Below are 14,901 nucleotides of genomic sequence, written 5' to 3'. Positions count from 1 at the left end.
AAAGTTACCTAACATGCAATTATGAGGCTAAATGTTGCTATGGATGAAAACTATTATTTGACTTAAAGTAACTTTTGGCATCACAGTCTTTAGATCTTTTTTCATAGGTATTTTACACTTAACAACATCATTATGAATTTATTTCTTAGATTTATTTCTCAATCCACCAATATTTGTCTTAACCTCATAGAAAATGTTTCGTCTTATGGAAAAAATCTGAATCTTTACACTTGGGGGTGTGCCTGAATATATAGCACCGAATATTGCCTCACATGAATTTTACTGCCTCGATTTGACCAAATTTTGGGTTTCCGATTTTAGATTTAATCATGTTCCTAGTACTTTAAGATATGTTAGCACATGAGTCCGAAATTATGAGGCCAAAAGTTTCTATGGATGAAAGCCATTATTTGATTTAAAGTAACTTTTGGCATCACAATCTTTAGATTTTTTTAATAGTTACTTCACAATTAATAACACAATTATGACTTTTTCTTTTAGGTTTATTTCTCTTATCTGTTATTAAAATAACTACTATTAAGTTAATTTTAGCTTGGGTTGTAAGTTTGAAAGTTGTTTTCTACGATTCTGTGAGGCCAAAGTCTACAAAAGAAGAAAGTAATTTTAGGTTAGATGGTTAAACATTCAGCCAATTATTTGTTTTTATTTATACTACTTAAAAAATTTAAATTATCACTTTAACTTTGAATAAAAAAATATTTTTATGAATGAGTCTACAGATACTTCTACCATTCACAGTCTAATTTTGTCTTAACTTCATACAAAATGTTTCGTATTATTGAAAAAATCTGAATCTTTACACTTGGGGGTGTGCCTGATTATATAGCACCGAATATTGATTCACATGAATTTTACTGCCTCGATTTGTCCAAATTTTGGGTCTCCGATTTTAGATTTATTCATGTACCTTGTACTTTACTGTATGTTAGCACATGAGTCCGAAAGTTATTCGTCATTTAATTATGAGGCCAAAAGTTTCTATGGATGAATGCCATTATTTGATTTAAAGTAACTTTTGGCATCACAATCATTAGATTTTTTTAATAGTTACTTCACAATTAATAACACAATTATGACTTTTTCTTGTAGGTTTATTTCTCTTATTTGTCATTAAAATAACTGCTATTAAGTTAATTTTAGCTTGGGTTGTAAGTTTGGAAGTTGTTCTCTACGATTCTGTGAGGCCAAAGTCTACAAAAGATGAAAATAATTTTCGGTTAGATAGTTCAACATTCAGCCAATTATTTATTTTTATTTATACTATTTTCGTGTGGTATAGCAAGAATAATGGTCAAAAATCAAGTATTTTAGGATCAAAAAACGGCACATCATTTTCCAGATAATATTAACACTAATAAGTCTAAAAATCTAACCAAATATTGACTTTTTTAAAGTGTTATAAGTTTACTGACGAGGTGGCTGAGAAAGGGGATGAACCCTGAAACTGCTATCACCAAAATAGTATAAATAAAAATAAATAATTGGTTGATTGCAGAACTACATAACCCAACTTTATACCCACGCTAATATGGAAACACACATATCAAAATAATTGGCTCATTAATAGCAACTTTGGACCTGTCGTCCTTTATATTTGGCTAAGTAGCAAGTATTTAAAAAATGTAAATTATCACTTTAACTTTGAATAAAAAATATTTTTATGAATGCGTCTACAGATACTTCTACCATTCACAGTCTAATTTTGTTTTAACTTCATACAAAATGTTTCGTATTATGGAAAAAATCTGAATCTTTACACTTGGGGGTGTGCCTGAATATATAGCACAGAATATTGATTCACATGAATTTTACTGCCTCGATTTGACCAAATTTTGGGTTTCCGATTTTAGATTTAATCATGTTCCTAGTACTTTAAGATATGTTAGCACATGAGTCCGAAATTATGAGGCCAAAAGTTTCTATGGATGAAAGCCATTATTTGATTTAAAGTAACTTTTGGCATCACAATCTTTAGATTTTTTTAATAGTTACTTCATAATTAATAACACAATTATGACTTTTTCTTGTAGGTTTATTTCTCTTATTTGTTATTAAAATAACTGCGATTAAGTTAATTTTAGCTTGGGTTGTAAGTTTGAATGTTGTTCTCTACGATTCTGTGAGGCCAAAGTCTACAAAAGATGAAAATAATTTTAGGTTAGATAGTTCAACCTTCAGCCAATTATTTATTTTTATTTATACTATTTTCGTGTGGTATAGCAAGAATAATGGTCAAAAATCAAGTATTTTAGGATCAAAAAACGGCACATCAATTTCCAGATAATATTAACACTAATAAGTCTAAAAATCTAACCAAATATTGACATTTTTAATGTGTTATAAGTCTACTGACGAGGTGGCTGAAAAAGGGGATGAACCCTGAAACTGGCATCACCAAAATAGTATAAATAAAAATAAATAATTGGTTGATTGCAGAACTACCTAACCCAACTTTATACCCACGCTAATATGGAAACACACATATCAAAATAATTAGCTCATTTATAGCAACTTTCGAACTCTCGTATTTTATATTTGTCTAAGTAGCAAGTACTTAAAAAATTTAAATTATCACTTTAACTTTGAATAAAAAAATATTTTTATGAATGCGTCTACAGATTCTTCTACCATTCATAGTCTAATTTTGTCTTAACTTCATACAAAATGTTTCGTATTATGGAAAAAATCTGAATATTTACATTTGGGGGTGTGCCTGAATATATAGCACCGAATATTGATTCACATGAATTTTACTACCTCGATTTGACCAAATTTGGGGTTTCCGATTTTAGATTTATTCATGTACCTTGCACTTTAATGTATGTTAGCACATGAGTCCGAAAGTTATTCGTCATGTAATTATGAGGCCAAAAGTTTCTATGGATGAAAGCCATTATTTGATTTAAAGTAACTTTTGGCATCATAATCTTTAGATTTTTTTAATAGTTACTTCACAATTAATAATACAATTATGACTTTTTCTCGTAGGTTTATTTCTCTTATTTGTTATTAAAATAACTGCTGTTAAATTAATTTCAGCTTGGGTTGTAAGTTTGAAAGTTGTTTTCTACGAGTCTGTGAGGCCAAAGTCTACAAAAGATGAAAATAATTTTAGGTTAGATAGTTCAACACTCTGCCAATTATTTATTTTTATTTATACTATTTTCGTGTGGTATAGCAAGAATAATGGTCAACAATCAACTATTTTAGGCTCAAAAAAGGGCAGATCAAATTCCTGATAATATTAACACTAATAAGTCTAAAAATTTAACCAAATATTGAATTTTTTAAAGTGTTATAGGTTTACTGACGAGGTGGCTGAGGAAGGGTATGAACCCTGAAACTGGTATCACCAAAAGTAGTATAAATAAAAATAAATAATTGGTTGATTGCAGAACTCTACCTAACCCAAATTTATACCCACGCTAATATGGAAACAAACATGTCAAAATAATTAGCTCATTTATAGCAACTTTGGACCTGTCGTCCTTTATATTTGGCTAAGTAGCAAGTATTTAAAAAAATTTAAATTATCTCTTTAACTTTGAATAAAAAATATTTTTATGAATGCGTCTACAGATACTTCTACCATTCACAGTCGTAATTTTGTTTTAACTTCATACAAAATGTTTGGTTTTATGGAAAAAATCTGAATCTTTACACTTGGGGGTGTGCCTGAATATATAGCACCGAATATTGATTCACATGAATTTTACTGCCTCGATTTGACCAAATTTTGGGTTTCCGATTTTAGATTTATTCATGTACCTTGTACTTTAATGTATGTTAGCACATGAGTCCGAAAGTTATTCGTCATGTAATTATGAGGCCAAAAGTTTCTATGGATGAAAGCCATTATTTGATTTAAAGTAACTTTTGGCATCACAATCTTTAGATTTTTTTTAATAGTTACTTCATAATTAATAACACAATTATGACTTTTTCTTGTAGGTTTATTTCTCTTATTTGTTATTAAAATAACTGCTATTAAGTTAATTTTAGCTTGGGTTGTAAGTTTGAAAGTTGTTTTCTACGATTCTGTGAGGCCAAAGTCTACAAAAGATGAAAATAATTTTAGGTTAGATAGTTCAACACTCTGCCAATTATTTATTTTTATTTATACTATTTTCGTGTGGTATAGCAAGAATAATGGTCAACAATCAAGTATTTTAGGCTCAAAAAACGGCAGGTCAAATTCCTGATAATATTAACACTAATAAGTCTAAAAATTTAACCAAATATTGACTTTTTTAAAGTGTTATAGGTTTACTGACGAGGTGGCTGAGGAAGGGGATGAACCCTGAAACTGGTATCACCAAAATAGTATAAATAAAAATAAATAATTGGTTGATTGCAGAACTACCTAACCCAACTTTATACCCACGCTAATATGGAAACAAACATATCAAAATAATTGGCTCATTAATAGCAACTTTGGACCTGTCGTTCTTTATATTTGGCTAAGTAGCAAGTATTTAAAAAATGTAAATTATCACTTTATCTTTGAATAAAAAATATTTTTATGAATGCGTCTACAGATACTTCTACCATTCACAGTCTAATTTTGTTTTAACTTCATACAAAATGTTTCGTATTATGGAAAAAATCTGAATATTAACACTTGAGGGTGTGCCTGAATATATAGCACCGAATATTGATTCACATGAATTTTACTGCCTCGATTTGACCAAATTTTGGGTTTCCGATTTTAGATTTATTCATGTACCTTGTACTTTAATGTATGTTAGCACATGAGTCCGAAAGTTATTCGTCATGTAATTATGAGGCCAAAAGTTTCAATGGATGAAAGCCATTATTTGATTTAAAGTAACTTTTGGCATCACAATCTTTAGATTTTTTTAATAGTTACTTCATAATTAATAACACAATTATGACTTTTTCTTGTAGGTTTATTTCTCTTATTTGTTATTAAAATAACTGCTATTAAGTTAATTTTAGCTTGGGTTGTAAGTTTGAAAGTTGTTTTCTACGATTCTGTGAGGCCAAAGTCTACACAAGATGAAAATAATTTTAGGTTAGATAGTTCAACACTCTGCCAATTATTTATTTTTATTTATACTATTTTCGTGTGGTATAGCAAGAATAATGGTCAACAATCAACTATTTTAGGCTCAAAAAAGGGCAGATCAAATTCCTGATAATATTAACACTAATAAGTCTAAAAATTTAACCAAATATTGACTTTTTTAAAGTGTCATAGGTTTACTGACGAGGTGGCTGAGGAAGAGGCTGAACCCTGAAACTGGTATCACCAAAATTGTATAAATAAAAATAAATAATTGTTTGATTGCTGAACTACCTAACCCAAATTTATACCCACGCTAATATGGAAACAAACATATCAAAATAATTAGCTCATTTATAGCAACTTTGGACCTGTCGTCCTTTATATTTGGCTAAGTAGCAAGTATTTAAAAAATTTAAATTATCACTTTAACTTTGAATAAAAAATATTTTTATGAATGCGTCTACAGATACTTCTACCATTCACAGTCTAATTTTGTTTTAACTTCATACAAAATGTTTCGTATTATGGAAAAAATCTGAATATTTACACTTGGGGGTGTGCCTGAATATATAGCACCGAATATTGATTCACATGAATTTTACTACCTCGATTTGACCAAATTTTGGGTTTCCGATTTTAGATTTATTCATGTACCTTGTACTTTAATGTATGTTAGCACATGAGTCCGAAAGTTATTCGTCATGTAATTATGAGGCCAAAAGTTTCTATGGATGAAAGCCATTATTTGATTTAAAGTAACTTTTGGCATCATAATCTTTAGATTTTTTTAATAGTTACTTCACAATTAATAATACAATTATGACTTTTTCTCGTAGGTTTATTTCTCTTATTTGTTATTAAAATAACTGCTGTTAAATTAATTTCAGCTTGGGTTGTAAGTTTGAAAGTTGTTTTCTACGAGTCTGTGAGGCCAAAGTCTACAAAAGATGAAAATAATTTTAGGTTAGATAGTTCAACACTCTGCCAATTATTTATTTTTATTTATACTATTTATATGTGGTATAGCAAGAATAATGGTCAACAATCAAGTATTTTAGGCTCAAAAAACGGCAGATCAAATTCCTGATAATATTAACACTAATAAGTCTAAAAATTTAACCAAATATTGACTTTTTTAAAGTGTTATAGGTTTACTGACGAGGTGGCTGAGGAAGGGTATGAACCCTGAAACTGGTATCACCAAAAGTAGTATAAATAAAAATAAATAATTGGTTGATTGCAGAACTCTACCTAACCCAAATTTATACCCACGCTAATATGGAAACAAACATGTCAAAATAATTAGCTCATTTATAGCAACTTTGGACCTGTCGTCCTTTATATTTGGCTAAGTAGCAAGTATTTAAAAAAATTTAAATTATCTCTTTAACTTTGAATAAAAAATATTTTTATGAATGCGTCTACAGATACTTCTACCATTCACAGTCGTAATTTTGTTTTAACTTCATACAAAATATTTGGTTTATGGAAAAAATCTGAATCTTTACACTTGGGGGTGTGCCTGAATATATAGCACCGAATATTGATTCACATGAATTTTACTGCCTCGATTTGACCAAATTTTGGGTTTCCGATTTTAGATTTATTCATGTACCTTGTACTTTAATGTATGTTAGCACATGAGTCCGAAAGTTATTCGTCATGTAATTATGAGGCCAAAAGTTTCTATGGATGAAAGCCATTATTTGATTTAAAGTAACTTTTGGCATCACAATCTTTAGATTTTTTTAATAGTTACTTCATAATTAATAACACAATTATGACTTTTTCTTGTAGGTTTATTTCTCTTATTTGTTATTAAAATAACTGCGATTAAGTTAATTTTAGCTTGGGTTGTAAGTTTGAATGTTGTTCTCTACGATTCTGTGAGGCCAAAGTCTACAAAAGATGAAAATAATTTTAGGTTAGATAGTTCAACCTTCAGCCAATTATTTATTTTTATTTATACTATTTTCGTGTGGTATAGCAAGAATAATGGTCAAAAATCAAGTATTTTAGGATCAAAAAACGGCACATCAATTTCCAGATAATATTAACACTAATAAGTCTAAAAATCTAACCAAATATTGACATTTTTAATGTGTTATAAGTCTACTGACGAGGTGGCTGAAAAAGGGGATGAACCCTGAAACTGGCATCACCAAAATAGTATAAATAAAAATAAATAATTGGTTGATTGCAGAACTACCTAACCCAACTTTATACCCACGCTAATATGGAAACACACATATCAAAATAATTAGCTCATTTATAGCAACTTTCGAACTCTCGTATTTTATATTTGTCTAAGTAGCAAGTACTTAAAAAATTTAAATTATCACTTTAACTTTGAATAAAAAAATATTTTTATGAATGCGTCTACAGATTCTTCTACCATTCATAGTCTAATTTTGTCTTAACTTCATACAAAATGTTTCGTATTATGGAAAAAATCTGAATATTTACACTTGGGGGTGTGCCTGAATATATAGCACCGAAAATTGATTCACATGAATTTTACTACCTCGATTTGACCAAATTTTGGGTTTCCGATTTTAGATTTATTCATGTACCTTGTACTTTAATGTATGTTAGCACATGAGTCCGAAAGTTATTCGTCATGTAATTATGAGGCCAAAAGTTTCTATGGATGAAAGCCATTATTTGATTTAAAGTAACTTTTGGCATCACAATCTTTAGATTTTTTTTAATAGTTACTTCATAATTAATAACACAATTATGACTTTTTCTTGTAGGTTTATTTCTCTTATTTGTTATTAAAATAACTGCTATTAAGTTAATTTTAGCTTGGGTTGTAAGTTTGAAAGTTGTTTTCTACGATTCTGTGAGGCCAAAGTCTACAAAAGATGAAAATAATTTTAGGTTAGATAGTTCAACACTCTGCCAATTATTTATTTTTATTTATACTATTTTCGTGTGGTATAGCAAGAATAATGGTCAACAATCAAGTATTTTAGGCTCAAAAAACGGCAGATCAAATTCCTGATAATATTAACACTAATAAGTCTAAAAATTTAACCAAATATTGACTTTTTTAAAGTGTTATAGGTTTACTGACGAGGTGGCTGAGGAAGGGGATGAACCCTGAAACTGGTATCACCAAAATAGTATAAATAAAAATAAATAATTGGTTGATTGCAGAACTACCTAACCCAACTTTATACCCACGCTAATATGGAAACAAACATGTCAAAATAATTAGCTCATTTATAGCAACTTTGGACCTGTCGTCCTTTATATTTGGCTAAGTAGCAAGTATTTAAAAAAATTTAAATTATCTCTTTAACTTTGAATAAAAAATATTTTTATGAATGCGTCTACAGATACTTCTACCATTCACAGTCGTAATTTTGTTTTAACTTCATACAAAATGTTTGGTTTTATGGAAAAAATCTGAATCTTTACACTTGGGGGTGTGCCTGAATATATAGCACCGAATATTGATTCACATGAATTTTACTGCCTCGATTTGACCAAATTTTGGGTTTCCGATTTTAGATTTATTCATGTACCTTGTACTTTAATGTATGTTAGCACATGAGTCCGAAAGTTATTCGTCATGTAATTATGAGGCCAAAAGTTTCTATGGATGAAAGCCATTATTTGATTTAAAGTAACTTTTGGCATCACAATCTTTAGATTTTTTTAATAGTTACTTCATAATTAATAACACAATTATGACTTTTTCTTGTAGGTTTATTTCTCTTATTTGTTATTAAAATAACTGCGATTAAGTTAATTTTAGCTTGGGTTGTAAGTTTGAATGTTGTTCTCTACGATTCTGTGAGGCCAAAGTCTACAAAAGATGAAAATAATTTTAGGTTAGATAGTTCAACATTCAGCCAATTATTTATTTTTATTTATACTATTTTCGTGTGGTATAGCAAGAATAATGGTCAAAAATCAAGTATTTTAGGATCAAAAAACGGCACATCAATTTCCAGATAATATTAACACTAATAAGTCTAAAAATCTAACCAAATATTGACATTTTTAATGTGTTATAAGTCTACTGACGAGGTGGCTGAAAAAGGGGATGAACCCTGAAACTGGTATCACCAAAATAGTATAAATAAAAATAAATAATTGGTTGATTGCAGAACTACCTAACCCAACTTTATACCCACGCAAATATGGAAACACACATATCAAAATAATTAGCTCATTTATAGCAACTTTCGAACTCTCGTATTTTATATTTGTCTAAGTAGCAAGTACTTAAAAAATTTAAATTATCACTTTAACTTTGAATAAAAAAATATTTTTATGAATGCGTCTACAGATTCTTCTTCCATTCATAGTCTAATTTTGTCTTAACTTCATACAAAATGTTTCGTATTATGGAAAAAATCTGAATATTTACACTTGGGGGTGTGCCTGAATATATAGCACCGAATATTGATTCACATGAATTTTACTGCCTCGATTTGACCAAATTTTGGGTTTCCGATTTTAGATTTATTCATGTACCTTGTACTTTAATGTATGTTAGCACATGAGTCCGAAAGTTATTCGTCATGTAATTATGAGGCCAAAAGTTTCTATGGATGAAAGCCATTATTTGATTTAAAGTAACTTTTGGCATCACAATCTTTAGATTTTTTTTAATAGTTACTTCATAATTAATAACACAATTATGACTTTTTCTTGTAGGTTTATTTCTCTTATTTGTTATTAAAATAACTGCTATTAAGTTAATTTTAGCTTGGGTTGTAAGTTTGAAAGTTGTTTTCTACGATTCTGTGAGGCCAAAGTCTACAAAAGATGAAAATAATTTTAGGTTAGATAGTTCAACACTCTGCCAATTATTTATTTTTATTTATACTATTTTCGTGTGGTATAGCAAGAATAATGGTCAACAATCAAGTATTTTAGGCTCAAAAAACGGCAGATCAAATTCCTGATAATATTAACACTAATAAGTCTAAAAATTTAACCAAATATTGACTTTTTTAAAGTGTTATAGGTTTACTGACGAGGTGGCTGAGGAAGGGTATGAACCCTGAAACTGGTATCACCAAAAGTAGTATAAATAAAAATAAATAATTGGTTGATTGCAGAACTCTACCTAACCCAAATTTATACCCACGCTAATATGGAAACAAACATATCAAAATAATTGGCTCATTAATAGCAACTTTGGACCTGTCGTCCTTTATATTTGGCTAAGTAGCAAGTATTTAAAAAATGTAAATTATCACTTTATCTTTGAATAAAAAATATTTTTATGAATGCGTCTACAGATACTTCTACCATTCACAGTCTAATTTTGTTTTAACTTCATACAAAATGTTTCGTATTATGGAAAAAATCTGAATATTTACACTTGGGGGTGTGCCTGAATATATAGCACCGAATATTGATTCACATGAATTTTACTGCCTCGATTTGACCAAATTTTGGGTTTCCGATTTTAGATTTATTCATGTACCTTCTACTTTAATGTATGTTAGCACATGAGTCCGAAAGTTATTCGTCATGTAATTATGAGGCCAAAAGTTTCAATGGATGAAAGCCATTATTTGATTTAAAGTAACTTTTGGCATCACAATCTTTAGATTTTTTTAATAGTTACTTCATAATTAATAACACAATTATGACTTTTTCTTGTAGGTTTATTTCTCTTATTTGTTATTAAAATAACTGCTATTAAGTTAATTTTAGCTTGGGTTGTAAGTTTGAAAGTTGTTTTCTACGATTCTGTGAGGCCGAATTGTACAAAAGATGAAAATAATTTTAGGCTAGATAGTTCACCACTCTGCCAATTATTTATTTTTATTTATACTATTTTGGTGTGATATAGCAATAATAATGGTCAACAATCAAGGATTTTACAATTTACTTCTTTTATCGCATCCCCTTTGCTCCAGCCTTACTCCGCTCTTTTCCACTCCTTTCATCCACCCTGCTTCTCTTCCATCTTCATTCAATATTTCTGTTATACTTTCCTTTTTTCTTTAATTTCGCTCTAGTCTTGTAGCATGTATTCGAAAGTCTCTTGCACTTCTCCACACATCCTATATATTCTTCTGCTTTCGCTTAAGCAAAAGTTATTGTTTCTTTCTTCATGTCCACCCCTCTGTCTAGCAATTACTTTTTCTCCTTCGTTCTTTCTCTCTCTAGGTACCTTGGCGTTGTTTCTGATATTATCTTTAGACGAGTATAACCCCCATTGTACCTAGGTTCCTTTATACTCGCCATTGGACATATTTGTCCTTGTTGCCACTTTCGAGGAGACCTTTACTTTTCCACATCTCATTCATTATTTCACACAGTCTTTCAATCAAATCATCCGTTCTAAACGTCCATACATCATTTACCAATCCATTCCTCCCTGGTCTTTTCCCTCTTTTCGACCCTCCAACTTGTTTCCATATTTTTTCCACTGTAATGTTCGGCCATTCTTTCTCTCTCAGCATTCTCGGTTTAACTCTTTTGCGCTACAGTACTCTCATTTCCACTCATTAGTTTCATGAAATGGTACTTCCATTGTATTATTAGCATTTCTTCACTGATCATGTTTTTGTTTTTCCTTATTTTGGTTCTTGCTCTGATTTTATGGCTTTTATTTTATTTCTTCTTTCGGAATCTCTTCTTTTTTTTATTCACACCGACCTGTTATTATTTCTTGCTGGACAGTACTCTTCTTTTTTATCTTTCCCTTTTTACACCTTCGTAAACATTTTCTTTCTTATGTTTTTAAATCTCTGCATCTATTAACCCGCCATTTGTTTCTCTTTTCTGATTTCTTCGTTATAAATGCTTTTCTTATTGCTGCTTTTTCAGTTGTTATTTTTAATTCTTCTATATTATTTTAGCTTACTTCTTTTGAATTCAATTTCCAACATCTTTTATAATGCTCAGTTCCCTTCTCCTTTTTATCTACTTCCTTATTTGTGACTCCGACTTTTCTACTTCTATCCCTCAATTTTACTTCTTATAGCATGTGGTCGGAATCAATTCTTTCTCCTAATTTAAATGTTTCGGCTTCTTCATCAGCTACTGGGTTACATATACAGGTAAATTCTTTATCTTCATCCCCCTCCTTCACCCCATTCAAGACTACCAAACTCTTTCTTCAATTAATTTCCATAGAAATTTTCTGTCTTTATTTAAAATTTTATCTTTAGATTTTTCTGTGCGTTCTCCGCTATATTCCCTGCTTTTGTTGCCTATTTTGGCGTTAAAACCATCTCCTATCAGAAGAAATTCTTCGTTAGACTCTTCAATTTTTTGTTAAATTTTTTTCTTCAAATTTTTGGTAATTCCAATGCAATACAATATGCAAATTCTTTTTTTCTTTTATCTTTCTTTCCACTATGCGTTCCACTTCTATTACCCGCTCTTCGATTTGTTTTATATCTTTTGTCACCCCTGTTATGGATCCCCCACTTGCTTCACCCTCAACTTTTCCTTTTTCCTTGTTCAATTTATTCCCCTTACTCTTTAGTATCCATGTTTCTGTTAATCACACAAAATCAAAATTTTATGTACTCATTAAATAAATTCTGTTTATTTTTCTTAATAATGCAATATTTCAAACAAGCAATTTTAAACCCCATTTGTCCTCCCCGCTTTTCTTTTCCATTCCCTCTCTATTTTTTTTATAATTACCACCCCTTCTCTTTATGCTTCCTTGCTCAGTTAATTCCAACTCTCTTTGTAAAATTTTTCATCCAAATTTCCCTGTCTTCATTCCATGTCCTCAACTTTCCGTTTCTTACATTCTATAGCTGTTGTGTATCTTTTTTTTTTCTTTCTTACTCTCTAACTTCTTTCTGAATTTTTGGCTCTTCTACTGTCCAATTGTTTTCAGTTGCTTTATATTTTCTTTAATTTTAGATAAATTTCCAACATTCTTCTGGAAATTACTACCTTCAAACAACTTCCCGCATTTATATAAAACCTAGTCATAATATTAGCTTTGTTAAGTAAATCATCTATGCAACCAACTTTTATACTTAACAATCTTTTCTCAAACCAAAATTGTTAAAATTACTGTTAAAAGATGTCACTGGATATGCGTGAGTCCAAATGTTACGTTGAATGTGTGAGTCACTTCGGCCTCAAAAGCTACGGCGAGGCCGAAACTTCCAATTTGAGCCCAAAAGTATATATACGTGAGAGAATTTGAGGTCGAAAGTTATCATTAACATATATATATATATATATATATATATTAGGGTGATTCAAAAAAAAAAAAATAATTTTTTTTTTCGTGCAAAGAGGTTCAAAAGTTTCTTTTCAACGTAAAAAAATACCAGTTAAAATTTGAGCTCTTAATATTAATATTAAGACCGTCCGCATCGCGTTTTTCTATTTCCCATAAGAATAACATGGGAAAATTTTTGTTTGCACCTTCTGATTTTTATTGCTAGCCCGTCGTGTGTCGTGAAAAAAATTCAATCACATATTTTTATAGAGAATTGAACGCTCTACAAAAAGTGTCTCCTATGATTGTGCGAGAAACCTGATAGTTGAAGAGTTATTTTAGGCTAAAGTTAAATTTATCCAAATTTTGACGTTTTTGATGCATTACAATAAATTTGATGGTCTTATTGGAATAAATCACCACAAAAATTTATACACATTTTAAATTTAGTTTTTTAAACAGTAATTGTTTATAATTTTATGCTATAATAAGGCCAGTAAAACTCTTTCCGAACATTTTCAGCATCAGTGGGTTAAAAAATCATAGTCAGGTTTCTCGCAAAATCATAGGAGACACTTTTTGTAGAGCGTTCAATTCTCTATAAAAATATGTGATTGAATTTTTTTCACGACACACGACGGGCTAGCAATAAAAATCAGAAGGTGCAAACAAAAATTTTCCCATGTTATTCTTATGGGAAATAGAAAAACGCGATGCGGACGGTCTTAATATTAATATTAAGAGCTCAACTTTTAACTGGTATTTTTTTACGTTGAAAAGAAACTTTTGAACCTCTTTGACACGAAAAAAAAAATTATTTTTTTTTTTTGAATCACCCTAATATATATATATATATATGTATATATAGTAATTAAAACACCCTTTCACTTGGCTTTATTTTCAGGAAACATACTGGAGAATCCCAGACATACCAGTAGACACTATCCAAAAATATATTGATTTGCTGCAACAAGCACTAGACAAAACGCTTACAGTTTCCCCTAGCGAAAATTCAGAACCAGCAATAAGGGAAACAGATGAAATAGATATTATTCATGAACACAGAAATACAACTCCAAAAAATAGTCGGTTATTAAATATTATAGATAGCGATGATGATACCGACAGTATCGAAATTTCTTCATCGAACAGGGACATAACTGCAGAACTGGAAAATGAAAATATCCTTGCAACCACTTCGCAGATTGTAAACAAAAGTGGCCTCAGAAAAATTATCGATAGTGACGATGAAGAAGAAAATACTCCGACGGTACGTAGAGTGAGAAATATAGTAGACAGCGATGAAGAAACCACAGACGCAATTCTTCGCGTAAATAAATTGAAGACTCCGAGCAGAAGACTCATTGATGATGCAAGTGATGATGATAACGACGAAAATCAAGAGAAGGATAAACGTCAGGCTGAATCACACTCTGAAGAACCGGCGCCAAAACGAAGTAGAGTAATTTCAAGCGACGAAGATTAGATAATACAATGTTTGTCTTTTTTATTGATAATAAAGTGAACTTAGCATTGGCTTTTTGGGTGTCTAATATTTCAGTTATCTTTACTTTGCTCTCCCAGAACTGATTAAGATGACCTAGTTGTTTCCCAGTTTTACTTTTCGCAGATCAAAGCGTCTACAATGAGACTAAAAAAGTTTATATAGGTGTATTTT

At 30.1% G+C, this 14,901-nt stretch overlaps 1 protein-coding gene across 1 annotated transcript in view; it reads left to right on the top strand.

The window, feature by feature from the left end:
• Positions 1 to 14,892, top strand: part of LOC135126715 (protein timeless homolog) — a 130,008-nt gene extending 115,116 nt beyond the window's left edge. The window contains exon 19 of the mRNA XM_064052818.1: positions 14,128 to 14,892. Within this exon, the coding sequence (XP_063908888.1) occupies positions 14,128 to 14,709 (582 nt within the window). The 3' untranslated portion in view covers positions 14,710 to 14,892. The remainder of the gene's footprint in view (positions 1 to 14,127) is intronic.
• Positions 14,893 to 14,901: the final 9 nt, after the last annotated feature.

This window comes from Zophobas morio, unplaced genomic scaffold (genome assembly GCF_036711695.1).
Source record: "Zophobas morio isolate AGI-343-1 ecotype UQ-CSIRO unplaced genomic scaffold, CSIRO_AGI_Zmor_V1 ptg000011l, whole genome shotgun sequence".
NCBI lineage: Eukaryota > Metazoa > Arthropoda > Insecta > Coleoptera > Tenebrionidae > Zophobas > Zophobas morio.
The sequence above is the reverse complement of the archived record's forward strand: the minus strand, read 5'-3'. Positions and strand labels throughout refer to the sequence as shown.